At 45.4% G+C, this 19,520-nt stretch overlaps 1 protein-coding gene across 1 annotated transcript in view; it reads left to right on the top strand.

Annotated features, from left to right (window-relative positions):
- LOC119171488 (uncharacterized) overlaps positions 1-14,594 on the top strand; it is a 58,830-nt gene extending 44,236 nt beyond the window's left edge. Inside the window, exons 5-6 of the mRNA XM_075893781.1 lie at positions 4,280-4,421; positions 14,471-14,594. Of these exons, the coding sequence (XP_075749896.1) occupies positions 4,280-4,421; positions 14,471-14,498 (170 nt within the window). The 3' untranslated portion in view covers positions 14,499-14,594. The remainder of the gene's footprint in view (positions 1-4,279; positions 4,422-14,470) is intronic.
- Positions 14,595-19,520: the final 4,926 nt, after the last annotated feature.

Raw genomic sequence — 19,520 nt, forward strand, 5'->3', positions numbered from 1 at the left:
TATATATATATATATATATATATATATATATATATATATATATATATATATATATATATATATATATATATATATATATATATATATATATATATATATTTATATGTATATATATATTAAGTGTGAATACACTTTAACAGCGACCCCAAACCATCCACCGCCGACGGCAGTGGATGGTTTGGGGTCGCTTATAAAGTCCGCAGTCTTCTCTCTCTCTCTCTCTCTCTCTCTCTCTCTCTCCCTATATATATATATATATATATATATATATATATATATATATATATATATATATATATATATATATATATATATATATATATATATATATATATATATATATATATAAACTTCGAGAATAGTGCAGTATAGGAAACAAAACAATAAAATATTTATTTATTCCTAATCATAACAGTTTCGGCTGGTGGACCAGCCTTCTTCGGAGGATGTAAGTGAAATGATACAAGTTCCCGTAGCAGAGGGTCACCCTCACAGTTTAAAGACCCTCCAAAAAAAAAAAAGAGAGAGAAAAAGACAAGCGGGCGAACGAGGTAGCAACAGACAACAAGAAGCAGAAGAAGGAGAGGAACTAGAAAGGAGCGACGGAGAGCCGCCGGAAACGAGTGGGTAATTCTGGCATTGTTATATCGGTGTCAGTAACGAGCCTTATATTCAGATGGTAGCGTTGCCTCCGGGACATCCATCGCACGACCCGCTCTCGACGGGAGACTGAGAGAGAAGGCGGGCACGCGAGAGAGAGGGGTACGCGCGCAGCTGCAGCGAGCGAGGACAGCGAAGAAGCGACACCGATATCAGCGTCGCGTCCGTGGCTTATTCGGTAGAGCGTCGCGCTGCGGCCCGCCAAGTCCTCTTTCTTTTAAAGATAGAAGACTGGGGACACCGCCGTCGGCGGTGGATGGCTTGGGGTCGCTTATAAAGTGTATTCACACTTAAAATAACGCAGCGCGGGGCTTGCCTTTTTTTTGGGGGGGATTCTCAAAGGGAAGAGAAGAGAAAAGTGAGCCCCGTAACTGTCTGCATCAGAGTGCGATACCTCAACAGTACCTCACAAGGGAGTGGGGTCTGGAGGAATTAAAAGGATAAGAGTAAAAGCTATATATAGAGAGATGAAGGAGACAGCGAGGCGCAGGGACAGCGAGCGACGGAAGAGGTGATAGGAAAGATGGACGTGGTCGCAGGAGTCCGAGGACGGAGCGCCACTGGCGAAAGCTCTTGTCGGCGTCAGAACATGGCGTAGGGCGAGCCCAGTCAGCCAGAGCTACGCTGTCGTCGGTGATCGCAGGAGCACAACCGGTTGCCTCGAAATCCAGCGAGTGAGTTGCGCGTGCCGGCACGGATATGGCAGGACCAGCACCTGGCATGGCAACGCCGTCGTCACTCGACGAAATGAATGCCGGCGAGCAAGAGCACCGCGTCACGTCTAAATTTATTGTTGCTTTGACTGTGGCATGTAGTGATCTTCTCACGTGACACGCATCTCATGACTATCATGTTTGCACCAGTCACATACTTTCGTCATTCATTGGCGTCACGTAGTACGAACTTTGGCATATGTGAAGCTAGTGAAATAAGCGTGATCGCGTCATCAGTATGGCATGTAGTCATGTTGTTACATGACACGCATGTCGTGATTATCATGTTTGGATGTGCCATTTACCTATGGCGTTCGTTCGCGTCACGTAATACCAAGTTTGATACATGTGAAGCCTTAGAGACGGCCGCGAGCCAACCATGAGCGTAGCACGTAGTCATGTTTTTGCATGACACGCATCTTATGATTATCATGTTTGCACCAGTCACATACCTTCGTCACCCATTCACGCCCCGCAATACCTAATTTAATTCATGAGAAGCTAGAGAAACGGCCGCGAGCTCATCATGAGCATGGCATGTGGTCATGTTGTTACATGACACCCATCTCATGTTTATCATGTTTCCACCGGTATTTTCGCTTCGTGAGCTATTTCAGGTCCCGTAATACCAAATTTGGTATTAGTGAAGATGGCAAAATGGCCGCCAGCGCATCATGAGCATAGCATGGAGTGTAGTCGTGTGGTTACATGGCACGCATCTCATGGTTATCATGTTTGCACCTGGCTAATACCTTCGTCCTTCATTCACGTCCCGTAATACCAAATTTGGTATATGTGACGCAAACGAAATGGCCGCGAGTGCATCATGAGCGTGGCATGTAGTCATGTTGTTACAAGACGCGCATGTCATACGTTTTGTGTTAGGGTCTGTCGCTTGTGTTCGCTATGCAAACATGTCTTACCATACCAGTTTTGCAACATTTTGCAAAGTTTTGCAACAGTTTTGCAACCACCGCAACAGCTGCAGAACCGTGAAATGCGAATCGTGACATTCATGTCATGATTTTCATGTTATGACTAGTCAAATACACTCGTCATACAGTCATGCTATACCATTTCAAGTTAGGTATCGATACCATTTTCGGCCAGGAGAGCTACCAGCAGAGCTAAACGTCCAGGAGAGCAGAAGTCGTAGGCGGCCGGCTAAATAGATAGATAGATAGATAGATAGATAGATAGATAGATAGATAGATAGATAGATAGATAGATAGATAGATAGATAGATAGATAGATAGATAGATAGATAGATAGATAGATACGCTCAATGTCGCTGAAGTTCGCAAAGAAATGCTCCGCATTTAAAAACACCACAGAAAACGAGATCGACGCCCGATAGTCTTGGTGCAGTGGCACATCGCCTCTCGTCGTGAATGGTGCCATTCTGAATTTGCCATTGGTTCATCGTGAATCTTATTTCATAGTAATGAGCGGCCGCACTTGGACGCGCATAATAAACTAGGAGGCGTTGATAATACGAATGGACTGTGGTACACTTTACTTTTCATTCTTAGCTTGTCACTGATTATAAACGCATTCTATGTTGTAAACACAGGTAGGCTGATGTCGACATTATGGGTAAAACTATAGCGACGTCTGCTCGTAACTTCCGCTATAAACGCTGACGGCTGCGAGGTGCGCCAACAAACAAAACTAAGTTGTTAGACGCGACTCACATCCAACCGCGACGCAGCTCGTCGGCATACCGTTTTTTTTTTCTCGTTGCTTGACTGAGAACAGCACACAAACCATTGAAAGCCCAGCAGAAACTGCGGTAGGCAGAGAGCCTTTTGCCTACCAAGACAGCGCCACTGCAATTTCGTGACCTAAGTCCAGTGGAATTTGTCTATAGTAAAAAAAATGATGGCTGGCGCTGCACAACCGTCATGCGTCCGCAAATAATTCAAGGGCGTCTTTACTTGGTTTTTGCTTGACGTTGAAGGCAACGCTTCTTCATAAGTAAGTATTGTAAAGACGTAATAACAATTAGGCTTTCCCATGCCTTACCGCATTATTGAACAATGACAAAATACCCCCCCCCCTGCGAAGCATTTACTTGAGTTCCCCCCACGGGAAGTGGCGGGCGGTAACTTTTGGCCTGCATTTGTTTGCCCGCATGAAATAAAGATCTCCCATCTTTTTCAAGAATGCTATTAAATCAGTGCTCAATCAGTTGACAGATTTATCGCATACTTTCACCATAATGTGTGAGTGTGCAAGGAACTATATTATCGACCACGTTGGTGAAAAGTAAAAAAAAAAACTAATTACGATACTAAAGCGAAGATCTTCTAGTTGGTTTCAAATTGTAGTAGCATGCACCATAGCACTTATAGTAGTAATTAGATTAACAAAAGTACGTACCTCCTGAGCATACTTTTTTGAAGTGCACCGGGATACCGATGCCGCGCAGCCTTAAGCTGCTACAATGCTGCAAGAAGCTCGTGAGATATATAGTATAGTCGGAAACTTCAACATAGACATTGTGGAACTTAAAATGACACTTCTTCGTAAACTCTTTATTATATTTTTTCACTAAATTTACACTACAATGGCCAACGCTCAGGTTAAGCATGGTTACTCAATCATACGATAACCACGGGTCGGTCCACTCGTAATGATTCACTTCGTGGAGATATGCAAATATTTTTTGTGCACTTCCGCGTAGATTTTGTCGCTCTGATGGAACTAAGACCAAGCAGAATATTGCGACTTGTAGAGCAACTGTTCGACAGTTTAGTGGTCTGAAGCACGCCGTTTCCAAGACGACTAGACGATATGTTTGTATGTGTTTTTGCAGCATCTTCTAAGGTCAATTCGTTCTTTTCTGAAATCAACTCATATTTCGTATACCGGGTATATGCCTTAATTTTTTTTCTTTATTGCAGGGAAAGGAAAGTGCGAGATGTTCGTGCGTGACAAAAATATTGATTATTCACAAACGACTTGTTATTTGAAAGTAGCGAAACTGTGCGGTGACTACTGCAGGGATAAGATCTATGCGGATTCCTGCAAGCGATCCGGAAAAAAGTAAAGTAGCCTTTCACTTCTTCGCAATGAAATGTCGTGAAGCATGCAGTGACCCTCAGCCTGTTGGGGGAATACATTTAATAGGTGTACTATTCAAATCAACAAAAGCCGTACTTTCGTTCATTAAGAAGTGTGTGAATATTTTCTTAGTATTTTTGTAACATGTTATACAGATTTTGACGTACCATTTGTTATCGTCGCTCACCGCTTGTGAGAAAGCTTGCGATATTTAGATAATCTATTCTTGACATCACACAAAGGGGCCGATGTAGACGAACATGCCACATAAACGCTCAGCAGCAAACCAAGGGATACAGACATTAAATAAACGTAAAACATCGGCAGTTGTGATGCTCGTTATGTAACCTCGCTTCTAGTTGTAGCATTCGGTGCCCGATTTTACAAACGTTCATTGACAGACGGGAGGCGTTAGCGAAGTTCGCAGAGCCAAACTGACCCTCCATCCCTAATTCTCACCATCTTCGGTGGTTTAAGAAGTATGTAGGTGAGATGTGAAAATCTTAACGGAGGTGAAAAAAGGAAATCGTTTGCCTTGTATTTTGGTTGGCATTACCTAGGCATATACAGTAAATTGAAGTAATCGTCAAGGTAAATGTGATTATTGGCTGGTGAGCGGACGATCACACTCAACTGAGAGAGAGAAAGAACAAGATCGATCAATAAAAATAAAGCACTTCTTTACAAAAAAAAAACAAAAAAAAATATCCTGGACATGAACGAGTTTGTGCAAAAATGATGTCTCTAGTGCCCCTTAAAATGGGAAGAAAAGCACATAGAAGAGCTCCAGGTCACCTTTGTAAGGTTACTAAAGAGTTATTTAGTTATATCAGTAAGTGGAAATAACTACCTCAATAAATAACGCAGGTTTCGTTTACCTGTGAAAGCTGATAAGAAACTGGGAACTTTGCCTACACAATAATAATGCGCACATGGTCAACGAACCACTAAAAGAGAGCCGTGGCATCAAGGCAGAGCAAAGAAAGAATCAGTATACAACAAAGCATAGTGCATCCAGTAAGAGATGAATGGCAGTAATTACTGATAATTTTATTAACATAGTGGTTGTGGCAGAGGGCTTCGAGCCTGAACTACTCAGTTCAAACTACGTGAGCGAAATCAAAGTCGGTAATAATGTGAAAACTCCATGCATAGGCACCAATCAAGTTACGAAGGTGCTACAACACTTGTGACTGCCAAAAAACTACCATTCCGAATGGGATATCAATGAACGCGTTCTAAGATGACGGCTACTTTAGATTTAAGGCTTTTGAGGCACCGGGGACATCATTCCGCAATGTTTAGGATGTACCGTGATTGGGCAAAGGCCAAAATTTCACACGCATAAAGAGAGACATAGAAGACTAGAACAATTAGAGATCAATGCGTCAACATTCAACGTTTTGAAGGGTGTTTATTAACGTAAAGTAGCAGGCGAAAACCTGCACCATGATCACAGTATTAGCGCCAACAACTAACAATCAGTGATCGCACCTCACACCGTAGTATTCTCTGCGGCGCACTTTGCTTTTTCACCGCCGCACATTGAACAAAATCGGCCCGAAGGTTGTTTGGAATATTATTACGGACATTTTAACTTTTTAAGAAAGTGAGAACCTTAAGGGCCAATTTCTTTACTTAACCCAACTTCGAAAAGAGCCAGTAGATAATGCAGCAAAGAATAAATAGGTAACCCTAATTTGAATTGCTTTAGTGTTATTGTAGTAAATACGTTATAGATGTAAGACAGCAAACTGCAAGAAAAGATATTTTTTCACCGGCAGGAACCAAACTTCCAACCTTCTGATAACAGGCCCCATGCTCTCGATTGCAATACTGCCGTGGTCATCGCGTCTTGCACATTATCGAGTGTTTATGTGCACGCGAACCTGGATTAGCTCCGTGAGCAGCCACACTCTATTTAAAAGAAGTGTGTGTGTGTGTGTGTGTGTTAGTCCTTTCGGGTAATCCTGACCGTAGAGTTTGCTATAAACTCTCTCCCTCTCATCTTTATACTCCTCCTTCCCATTCATCCAGCGTAGTGTAGCAAACTGGGCATGTGCGTGGTTAACCTCTCTGCTTTCTGTCTTGTTGTTCTTGTCCTGCTACTCCTCCTCACTAGAGGAATCTATGGCTCTAGTGTACGGAATGTACGACACAGGCGCTTCAGCCAGCATGAGAATGAATGGTAGTGCAAAAATTCTTTTAGTGTTCGTTCTTGTGGCTTTATTTGACTCGGTGTAGCCTGAATCCGCTCTGGCGCAAGACGGACTTGCGGAAAAAGCTCAGCAGTTACGCCTGACTACCTTAATATTTTAGGTTCCCCGATTCAAATCGATTCACGTATTTCACAACAGTCTGTTTTTTTATTTTAAGCAAAACCCAAAACGCAGCCATAAGCAAAGCCACGTGTACATTCTAAGCAACAAGTGGGAAGACGAGTGAAATTTGTGCTATTCGTAGGAAAAATTTATTGAGCTTATGTTCAGAGCATCCAACATGCAGTACAAAACAGTGTTCAGGGATACATTCTGATTTTCACTGATGTACATCGCAAAAAATAATACTTCGCATAGGGCTAACAGTAGAAGTCGAATCAACCAAACAGCAAATGCACACACCTTACAATTGACACAACAGAGAATATGTTAAATGAGAGGTGCACATAATCATCCATCTATTACGTCAACTTGGTGATAGATTCACCAGGACATCAAATACCGATGTGGCGAACACAATGTGGCGAACACAATGTGGTGAACACAATGTGGCGAACACAATGTGGCGAACACAAGAGCAAGGAGACAAGCACATTATCTCGGACCTCACGGTGCGGCTTAGTGCCACTCATTCCCATAGTGACTTAAGAATCACAGCACCAGTCCTTTTTAGGTAATATTGTGAAATTCTTTGGCCCTGACATGCAACGTATAAGATTTACTGAATAGAGGCACTTTTATTATCTTGTCCTTTACATCACTGTCAGAGGAGAGTATAAGGCACTCCCAAAGAGGGCCGCCGTGCCTATTTTACGAGAGTCATATACGTCACACGTCATGACTACCAGAAAAAAAAGTCAAGAAACTTTTTTTTACTAACGGCGAGTCTGCAACACACTCTCTCTGCCAGTTGGTGTTACGTAGTACGTGTGTCTTAAAGAGCGGAAACTGACCAATGAGCACTCGTTTACTACATCAAGGCAATGCCGAAACAGGACCCTCGCTATAAAAGCGGTAATAAAAGGGGGGATTTTGAGGGCTCCACGCTTTGTCCTGTACAAACTCAGCCTCAATCATTACCTTAGTGCAACTTGGAGAGCAAGCAGGTTTTAAGAATTGTACATTTCCATAGATTACCTACCGGTGATCAATGAACTGAAAAAACGACCAAATCCAAAAACAATTCATCTACGACGTTTACTGATTGTGACATTATCTTCAAATGGGTAGAGATAACAAAAAAATTGAGAGAATGATGTCGTGAATACACAAAACTTACGGTAACATGAAAACGAACATGTACAGTGATTTCCCGCTTCATTTATTGCTGCTCACAAAAAGAGGGGAAGTCCTAATATAGATAAGCATTCTAGGGTGACATGCAGTCTCTTCGTTTTACTGTTCATTGAAGCATGCACACTTACCACCTACGTGAGAATTAATTAGGAATAGTCTGTCTGGAAATTAAAAGGTGCGTTATGCCTTAATGCATAAAAATTATCGTGTTTATATGCATCATAACTGTCACACAGGTCCCGTTAATTAGGGAGGCGATCGCCGGGCTAATTCCAAGGGCCGAAGTATTGGCCCCCCGAACCGCACCACGAAAGCGTGGACAATTAGGAGTGGTCCTTTTTTGGCGTGCCAGCGGACGCCGGTTGTGGCCCAAAGAACAAGTCAGAGCCGAGAGTTGATAAACAAAACAAATATTATATTCTCAAAAATGGCAGATCGAAAACAAAACACAAGAATGCACACTCCACAATAGTTACATATTGCCCCGCCGCGGTGGTCTAGTGGCTAAGGCACTCGGCTGCTGACCCGCAGGTCGCGGGTTCAAATCCCGGCTGCAGCGGCTGTATTTCCGATGGAGGCGGAAATGTTGTAGGCCCGTGTGCTCAGATTTGGGTGCACGTTAAAGAACCCCAGGTGGTCGAAATTTCCGGAGCCCTCCACTACGGCGTCTCTCATAATCAAATGGTGGTTTTGGGACGTTAAACCCCACATATCAATCATCAACAATAGTTACATACAATACGTCACCAATCAAACAACGTACTACACAGTACAATCAGCCACACTCAAAACAACGGACACAGACAACAATACGCACTACAATGCAGTCGCATGCATTGAACAACCAAGACACTTAAAGACTAAAGAGATAGAAAACCTATTCAGTCCAAAGTTCTTGGAACAAACGTCTGGATGATACTCTTCCGAGAATCACTCACTCAAAGTCCAGCGTTGTTGTCGTTCCGCAGCCCTTGAAGTTTCTCTTCCATGAAACCTCGCCGAAGTTTCTCTTCCAGGAAACCTCCCGTCTTCAATAGGCCACTCTCCAAGCTTCAAACTTCTTCGCCCGAAACACGTCGGCTTCACACACGCAGCTGTTGCTACGCATCTTCGCTCGATAGCGGTAAACACACGTTCTTGCCTGTAGCTGAGCCTTCACCCCTCAGGTGGAAATCCTCTTCATCTCCTGCTTTGCCGCTACGGACAAAACCTTCGCCGACTACACGGCGGGATCCCTTCGCGCTCTGGCCCTCACTTCCGTCTTCTTCTGCTCTCTCATTTCCGCTGCTCGGTTAAATACCTTCCGCGCGACATTCCAGAAGGTTCTCATCATTTCGTCGGCGCGATACGCAGCGAAGGCTGGGAAGAGGGCGAGACGGTTGGAACGCCCTCCGCGGCAGATGACTCAGCTCGATATGACCACGCCTATTTCCTTCTGGAACTTTCCAGCGCTTGCTCGATCGCCGTTGTTGGGTGAGGAGGTTCGTCGGCGAAGCCACGCTTCCGAGAGGAGAGCGCGCGCCCCGGGGAGCCTTGGATGTTTGTTTTCTTTTTTTTTCTTTCGACCTCGCAGCTCTCTTTCGCGCGTTATTGCAAGAATTTGGCGGCGCGCCCATTTTTAGCGTTCGTTCTGTGACACTGCCCCCCACTTTAAAAATATTATCTCATAATATTCCAAACCACACAAACGAGTGCGAACAGTCAACACACACTCTGAAAGACTGTAACACAAACCGTCGCTTATGACACTTCACATTCACAATAGATCCTCAATACAACTGTACATTGTAATTCAATTCCACGACACATGTAATATAGCCACAGGTACATGACTACAACACTTCATCACACATTCCAAACAATACAAATGTATAAAGTTCTCTCATTACAACAATTACTATACTCACATCATTACTATACATCACATTACCGAAACAAACATTTTGACTCACTCAACATACAGTTGCGACACAGGACAACAAGGACATTAACACAACATATGGCACTCAGCACTGCCAAACACATTCAGATTCAACCTCGACACCTATCCGGTGCATTCCGAGCGGTGCTTGCGCCCCTTCTTGCGGTGCTCGCTCGATCTCTTCTTGTTTTTCCTTGTTCTCTTTCGGCGAGCCCTTTCCAACGACGATAACTGAGGCGGCGTCTCAGCCATCGTTGTCACTTCCGACACTGCTAACGGGTCATGACGCTCAACCGATCCTGCCCGATTATTCACCCGCTTGTTCACGTCCCGACATTTGGCCTGGCTGGCCAACTCCGTCTCCTTTGCACTGTCGGTCGGTTGAGGTCGTGCCGACGTAAGTCCAGTTGCCCGGCCCGTGAACTCGTTCAACACGATCATCTTATCATTCATAGTCCCTTGCACCGCGGCTTCACCTTGGGCTCGAGTGGGATCCGTCACGGGTTGCTCCTCCACTGTATCTCGCGGCCGTTGGGTTGGCGAGGGCTCTATCTTAAGGTCTTCTCCCAAACATTCCGGATCATTCGGTCCTCGCGCCCCGTTGATGTTTCCGATGACAAGGTCGTAAAGGGGGGACGTCATGCATGAAGCAGTAACCTTCCCGCTGAAATACGGGGTTTCAACCTCAATCTCTGCTTCGGGAAGCATCCGAGCCGTACGGTCAATTAGGCAAACAGGTTTCGTTCGGCCTGTCAACTCACTTTCCCGTACCAAATTTCTCCGCACGATAACCGTGGAGCTACCGGTGTCTCTTAGAACCGTAATCTTCTTGCCTGCAACTTTTCCAGGCAGCGTTGGCATTCCTTTTGTAACACCGGTTAGCTGTTTTGACATTACAGCACCCACAATAGGAATTTTCTCCCCATTCTTCAACTCTACGAATCCATCAGTGACGGCATTATTATCAGATTTTGGTGCCGCTTGCACACAGGATACCTGGTGAGTTTGACTCACTCCGTTTCGACATGCGTCTGCTTTGTGCCCAGTCTGACCACACTTGAAACATTTTACTGCTGTAGGGCTCGTAAAGATCGTTCGACAGTTTTTCGCGCGATGACCCACTCGGTTGCACAGAAAACATCGCGTAATGCTCTCTGGTGCACGCTTCTTTTCTTCCGGAGCCAATTTCTTCGAATCATCGGGACAATCCTTCTTGAGCTTGGCCAAATTAGTGCCACCTTGCGCTTCCAGGAATTGATCAGCCAATTCAAGCATTCCTTCAAGTGACTCAGCCTTCCTCTCTTTCAAATATAGCGACAGGCTTGGGTGGCAACTAGTAAGAAATTGTTCTCTAATTAGAAGCTCTCTAAGTTCATCGTACTCCTGCGCTGTCCCGGAAAGTTCAATCCATCTGTCGAAATAATGGCAAAGTCGGGCGGCATACTGCGTAGCCGTCTCGCCATCAGCTGGCTTTCCTGTCCGAAATCTGTCCCGAAATCCTTCCACGGTAAATCTAAATCGCTTCAGCAAAGCAGCTTTCACCTTTGCATAGTTGGCTGCATCGGTCGGCGTCAGCCTACCGTACACACTGAGCGCTTCACCACTCAAGCAAGTACTCAAAGCAGTTGCCCATTGATGTTCCGGCCAATTCTGGCTCTTCGCAATCGTCTCGATGCGGTGAAGGTACGCGTCAAGGTCGTCCTTCCTTTCATCAAACGCTACGAGCAGCTTGCTTGGGTTCAAGCGGAAGCCATGATCTTCCCGTTCGCTGCTTTCAACTCTAGATTGGACGAAAGTTTCACTTCGCTGTTGCAACCGGAGCCACTCAAGTTCCATCTCGTGCTGCCGCTGCCGTTCCCTTTCCTCTCTTTCTTCTTTCAGCTGTCGCTCCTTTGCCTCTCTTTCTTCTCTCGCCCTCTCAGCGGCCAGCTTTTCTCTCTCCAGCTCCAACTTCAACTGCTGCTCCCTTTCTTCTTTCAGCTGTCGCTCCTTTGCCTCTCTTTCTTCTCTCGCCCTTTCAGCTGCCAACTTTTCTCTCTCCAATTCCAACTTCAATTGTTGCTCTCTTTCTTCCTTCAGCTGTCGCTCCTTTGCCTCTCTTTCTTCCTTCTCTCTCGCAGCTGCCAACCTCTCTCTCTCTCTCCAACTCAGCTCCTTTTTCTTCCTTGGCCCTCTCAGCTGCCAACCTCTCTCGTTCCAACTCAGCTTCCTTTTCTTCCTTGGCTCTCTCAACTGCCAACCTCTCTCGTTACAACTCAGCTGCTTTTTCTTCCTTGGCTCTCTCAGCTGCCAACCTATCTCTCTCCACCGCCTCTTTCTCCTTCTGGGTTACCCACTTCCGTAGTTCGGCGCCAGAAAGACCCATCTTCTCACCAAGAGCTACTAACTTTTCGAGATCCATGGTGTCTCACAAATAAAGTCTTGCCGCGTGTAGAAAGTATCTGCCTAAATCAGTCTATCGGAACACTCCCCTGCACTCGTTAACGAGAACACTGAACAACACACAAAATCGTTCCGATAGCACTATCAACAACTCGAGGCTCTTTCTCACTACTTTGGACACACTGTGCACCAAAAGGTCCTGTCGCGGACGCCAGATTAATTGTCACACAGGTTCCGTTATTTAGGGAGGCGATCGCCGGGCCAATTCCAAGGGCCGAAGTATTGGCCCCCCGTACCGCACCACGAAAGCGTGGACAATCAGGAGCGGTCCTTTTTGGCGCGCCAGTGGACGCCGGTTGTGGCCCAAAGAACAAGTCAGAGCCGAGAGTTGATAAACAAAACAAATATTATATTCTCAAAAATGGCAGATCGAAAACAATACACAAGAATGCACACTCCACAATAGTTACATACAATACGTCACCAATCAAACAACGTACTACACAGTACAATCAGCCACACTCAAAACAACGGACACAGACAACCATACGCACTAGAATGCAGTCGCATGCATTGAACAACCAAGACACTTAAAGACTAAAGAGATAGAAAACCTATTCAGTCCAAAGTTCTTGGAACAAACGTCTGGATGATGCTCTTCCGAGAATCACTCACTCAAAGTCCAGCGTTGTTGTCGTTCCGCAGCCCTTGAAGTTTCTCTTCCAGGAAACCTCCCGTCTTCAATGGGCCACTCTCCAAGCTTCAAACTTCTTCGCCCGAAACACGTCGGCTTCACACACGCAGCTGTTGCTACGCGTCTTCGCTCGATAGCGGTAAACACACGTTCTTGCCTGTAGCTGAGCCTTCACCCCTCAGGTGGAAATCCTCTTCATCTCCTGCTTTGCCGCTACGAACAAAACCTTCGCCGACTACACGGCGGGATCCCTTCGCGCTCTGGCGCTCACTTCCGTCTTCTCCTGCTCTCTCATTTCCGCTGCTCGGTTAAATACCTTCCGCGCGACATTCCAGAAGGTTCTCATCATTTCGTCGGCGTGATACGCAGCGAAGGCTGGGAAGAGGGCGAGACGGTTGGAACGCCCTCCGCGGCAGATGACTCAGCTCGGTATGACCACGCCTATTTCCTTCTGGAACTTTCCAGCGCTTGCTCGATCGCCGTTGTGGGGTGAGGAGGTTCGTCGGCGAAGCCACGCTTTCGAGAGGAGAGCGCGCGCCCCGGGGAGCCTTGGATGTTTGTTTTCTTTTTTTTCTTTCGACATCGCGGCGTCTCTTTCGCGCGTTATCGCAAGAATTTGGCGGCGCGCCCATTTTTAGCGCTCGTTCTGTGACAATAACGCTGAAATAGAAAAGAAAAACAATAGCTAAGCCAGTACTAATCTCAGAAAGAAGCTGCTACATCTTTTTATTACATGACGCCCACAGCCTGTTTAAACGAGGAGCCACAGAACGGAATGCACGACGTGCTTGTTATCTTTCTACACACAAGCTAAAGGATCTCACAAGTGGGCACCTTAAGTAGTTTAGGTATATTTTAGTCAATATTATAAATGGTACGGTATAGAGAAATTTTCTTTAGGTCCATCTGGTCGTGAACATGTAGCGGGCATCTCTCACGTGTTCACAAATCGGCCTAGCTTCTCCGCCACGTCGTAAGCCTGTTAGACTGCGAATAGTTGTTTCACTGAATCCGGACTACGTAGCGCAGCATCCCACTTGCACTATGTAAAGTCCTCGTCAAATGTACAAAATCTCGCCCTCAACAACAACAACAAAAAAAAACCCGTACGGCCCTCCAGTAACGTATCCGAAGGATAGATTTATTTGAACTGTAATGGCATCCGTGCTCCCGTCCATTTTATTGGGTATATCCCGACATGTAAACCATACAGCGTTACTCAGAGCATCTAGTAACCATAGTGAGTTATGTTATAAACAAGCTTTTGTCACGGGGAGTAACATCACGGCGTAAGCTCTCAGCAGTGTCAGCACTACTGTAAGATCAACAGTCGTAGCAAAAATGAGCCGGTGGTTCTAAAAAACTTTCACCCACTGAACGTCTGGCGTGAGAGCTTTTATATTTGCGGGTACATACGAAACGAGTAAAGCTATAACTCAATTTTTATTCGAAGCAATGCATTTCTAGGGTTTCTTCATTCTGCAGGCAGAACAGTTGATGTTCGTTTTTTTTCTTGCAGGAAGAATCCGTGGGATTGGAACTGGTAAGAAGCCTCAAGAAAAGACTAATTAGTTGGGTACCCTTAACATTTCTCTACTAACGAAGGAATATATGAATATTAAAGTGGTTTTTCGTGTATTGCATCTTCACCCTTCTATTTCAGGGGTCACATCACTAGCACATATAGCAGGTAACTGTGGTATGATAAAACACTTAACCTTGGCTCGGATTTACCCTTGATCTGTAGCTATAGCCTCAGAGGAGGCTAACTGTAATCATTCGCAGCATGACAGCGTCTGAATGTTGTACCATGAAAATAAATGCCTTGTGAAATGCCCAAAATGAGTGGCACTGACTATGATGTGGTTGGAATTTTCGTGCCTTCCACTACTGCGTGAATCTGTCCTCCACCTTTCAGCAGATCAGATGTTTCCTGATCCTTACCAGCAGGTGTGCCTCCTTTTGAATTCTTTCCAAGGCTACCTTCACCTCGGTCATTACTGCTGGAATGTCATGAGGTGTACTGCTAGTTGTTAGATTATCGCCGTAGTTGTCCCGGCTAGTGTACAAACCTCCATAAAACACCTCCGCTACTTCAACTATCCTTTCCATATTGGTGGTTACTCTGCTGTCTTTGTCCCTGAGTGCACACATGCATATGGATTTCGCCTGCCAAGATTTCTCTTCACCGCTTTGACGCTTCCACCCTCCTTTAGAGCATGTTCATTTTTCTCAATGTTATATCTTTTTACATCTGATACTTTGCGCGCAATGATCAACTTCAAAACCCCTGCCAGTTCTATTTTTCAGTTGTTGTAGGGGCTCTCATACTTTGACGTTTCTTAATGACGTTCTTCATTCCCTGAAACACCTTGCTAGTGTCCTATCCAACTACCATACCTCCAACTTCTATTGCCCACTCCTGAACGATACTTGTCGTATTAGCATTCCCTGCATCAGCGCTAAGGCCGGTTTCCTTGATAGCAGTCTAGCATTTGTTCTGCAGCGAGACTCTGAACTCCTGTACTTTTCCTCACAGCGCTAGATCATTGATTGGCTTCCTGCATGTAAGTTTCTGTCATTCTTTCTTCTAGTTTTTACTTCTCTCTCAATTCGAGACAATACCATTATATTATACTCACTGCACTGCACCTTTTCTAACATCTTCCACATCCGCAACTCAGTGCAAAGCATATTTCGCTCTTACTTTCGCCATTAGGTCTCTTCGGTGGGTGGGAGCGATTCTTAAACGAAAAGAAGTTAAAAGTGGGCCCCGTAACTGTCTCTCAGGGGGGTGGACAACTCAGCAATCGCTGACGAGGGATGGGGGTATGAAGGAATTAAAAAGATAGGGAGGAATCAAAGGTATAGATAGAGAGAGGGGCCGGGACAGCCACATGGTGGTAAGGAAAAAATAGTAAAGATGTACTCGGTCACAAGAGTCTGAGAATGGAGCACCACTCAGTGAGAACTCTTGCGGCGTCAGGAAATGGCGTAGGACGAGCCAGTCGGCCAGAGCTGCGCTGTCATCGGAGATCGCGGGGGCACACCCGGCCGGCACGAAATCCAGCGAACGAGCCTCTCGGTGCCCACTTACAGTACACTCGTTTTCGGTAGAAAGTATTGAAGACCCTTAAATTATTGAGATCAGTGAAATCTACTAATAACTTCCATCTGGCATTACTGTTACCGATGCCATAATCCCTTCATGCGTGGCCTACAGTCTGCTTCTTTCATACCTTTGCATTAAAGTCTCCGATCAGTATAGTTTAGGGTGTATTACCTTACTCACTATTGATTTCACGCCTTCATAAAAGCTTTCGATTAAGACGGCATCATAGATAGAAGTAGGCGCGTAGGCCAGTACCACCTTCGCCTTCTATCTCTTGTTAAGTTTATTTACGATACCAGCTACCATTTATTAATGCTATAGTATTATTTTATATTACCAGCTACACTCCGTGGATAAGAAACCTCAATATTTCTGTGGATAAGGAATGATCGACAAAGGTAAATGACCCGTCCAAACACAATAATCATGATATCCATATCATGCTACGCTCGTAGCGTGCTCGCGATTGTTTCACTAGCTCCACATGGAAAAAATTTGGTATCACGAGACGTCAATGGACCACAAAGGTAAATCACACGTCCAATTATGACAATCGTGACAAGCGTGTCATGTAAAACACGACTACATGATACGGTCATAGCGCACTCGCGGCCATATCGCTAGCTCAACATATATACACACATGAAAAACTTGCTATCATGTGACGTAAACAGACGACGAAGGTAAATGACATCCAAACATAATAATCATCATATGGGTGTCACATAAAATATGACTACATATTTTACATGACACTCGTGGTCATTTCACACGATACTCTCGTGGTCGTTTACATGATACTCGCGGTCGTTTCGTCCGCTCCGCATATACCGAATTCGGTATTCCGCTTGGTGAATGGACCGCGAAGGTAAATGACAGGTTAGAACATGACAATCGTGATATGCTTGTCATGTAAATTATGACTTTATGCTACGCTAATAGCCTGCTCGCGGTTGTTTCACTTGCTCCACACATATCAAATTTAGTATCACGTGACGTCAATAAACGACGAAGGTAAATGACACGTGCAAACATGACAATCATGACATCGAGGTCATGTACGACATAATTTACGTTCGCTTTGTAATGTTGTGCTGATTTTAAAGTGACATGCCACTCGTGCATCGCATATCATCGCTTCCCACTACGTGGGCAATGCCATTTTTTTTTAAGTGAGAAGCGTCTCATGGTTGAGCTCAATCCATTGAGACCATCAGAACAGCGCATGTGCGCCCCTTTTGTCTCTTCTGCTATGCTTGCCCTCTTTCACCTCCCAATGCCGACACAGGTCGCGTCTGCTAGCATAAGCTCGCTCCCCCTTCTCTTTCCTCTAGACATCCCCTCCCAATGGCGTCAACACCATCATTGGGAACACACAACCCCTCCCCCTCTCTACTACACTTTCCCCTTCTTTCTCCTCGCAACGCCATAGGAGGCAGCGTCTGCTGTCTTGACTGAAAAAAAAAACTACTTGCGCGGGCTGCACAACCACTCACTGGCCACCTCGCATATAATATATATATATATATATATATATATATATATATATATATATTATATATATAGGGATATATATATATATATATATATATATATATATCCCTAACGTACCAACGTAGTGCTGGTGGGATATTTCTCTTGCTTGTTGTCGAAAAATAAATGAAAATAAAGACGACTGCGGGTTTCTGTGTACAATCGGAGTCTTCCGCTTGTCAGCGTCCTTTAGCACCGATTGACATGTTCCCGTAAAAAACACCGGTGAATCACTTCGTGCTTAGCGCCTGCCAAGATTCCTCACCTACGCAATGCCATGATGAGTGCGAGCGTCAACGCCACTGCCAGTGTAAGCGTTAGGGTCTGCTGCTGTGCGTCTACACATATTTTTTCTAATAGGGAAATGAGAGAATCATGTGTAAATGCAAAGCAGCCTTTTTTTTTTGCTAGCACATACTGCCTGGCGCAGTGTTTACAAAATGCGTAATTGCAAGATGTATGGATGAAGATGCGCAAAGAACAGGAAAGCATGAAGGAGCAGATGCAATAAAAAAAGTGAAAAAAAGAGTTGAGCACACCAGCTGGCGCAATGCGCGAGCGCGGGCTTGTAAAAGAAGAAAGTGCCCCATGCACGCGACAAGAAGATTATATGGCACGTGGACGAGATCTACGAAATGAGGTGTAGTTGGTATTAGCTTTGTCATGATAACGAAAATCATAGGGGTCGTCATTTATGCGATTTGTAACTCTGAATCCCCTTCACCAGATTTGTAAATGAAGGAACATTTGGTGCTACCAGCGCAGTCGTTATGAATTAAAACGTCGTATGAGAGATATACGGAGTGACCAACGCCAGGTAAAGTGGTAAGCCGTCTGGCTGTGCTCGTTTACTTTATTGAGCTTAGTCGCTCGGAGCCGCTCACTGAACTGAATCTCTGCCAATCTCTTCTGGAACCCTTAGGAGTTGTAAGTGTGGTGTTGTATAGTGACGCGGTGGTGTCTGTGAAGTGTGGTGGCAACGTAGTGTTGTGTACAACGTGCTTAGAGGCGACGGCAGTGGTGCTCCTCGATTAAGCAGCGGAGGGACTACGATGACGTCGGCGCGAAATCTCACGCCTGAAGCTGCGGCGCGCCAGAAAGAAGAGAAAGTTTGCGCGAAAGGTTGCGGGGCCAAGACCCCGGTGAACACGAACGGGAAGTAGGTATGAGAGAGAAAAAGAGAAGGACACTCGAAGACGAGTCGAGCGCAGAACGAGATCGAGGAGGATGGAGTGAAGAACATGAGTGTTGCGTGGCTGTGGTGTCGGGTTCTGGATCCGAACGCGTGAAGTCAGGCAAAGCTAGAACGCTCGAGCTGCCCACGGGGTACTCGGAGGTACGCGGCCTTCTAGAGTTCCGGCTGTGACTGTTCTAGGTCACGTACCAGGTGTCCAGTCCTCGACTCCGGTCCTCAACCGCCCGCGGAAGGTGGAACCTTGTGGGTGGTAGTCACCTCTTCGGAACGAGCCAGCGTCCATAAGCAGCCGCAGTTCTGACGAGGGAAAGACTACCTTGTCTTTCGCGAAGTGTCGACATGCTGGTCAGCCAATGACTCCTACTGCTGATACAACGCGAGCATCCGCCACCTCAACCCACCAAGCCACCACCACAGTCAGCACCACCGGCGACTGTTGATTTTCAATAAACATAATAGCTGGAAGACTTATAGGACATGTTTTAGTTTGTCAGCTCATACTTGATGTGCACGTTGCAAATATATTTTTTCTTTCCTTCATCATTAGCCTGACTACGTCCACTGCGGGACAAAGGCCTCTCCCATGTTCCGCCAGTCAGCTTGGTCCTGAGCTTGCTGCCGTCAATCTATGCCCACAAACTTCTTAATATCACTTACCCGCTTAACTTTCTGTCTCCCCCTAGCCCGCTTGACTTCTCTGAGAATCCAGTTAGCTACCCTTAATGACCA

Source organism: Rhipicephalus microplus, chromosome 4, assembly GCF_043290135.1.
Source record: "Rhipicephalus microplus isolate Deutch F79 chromosome 4, USDA_Rmic, whole genome shotgun sequence".
Lineage (NCBI taxonomy): Eukaryota > Metazoa > Arthropoda > Arachnida > Ixodida > Ixodidae > Rhipicephalus > Rhipicephalus microplus.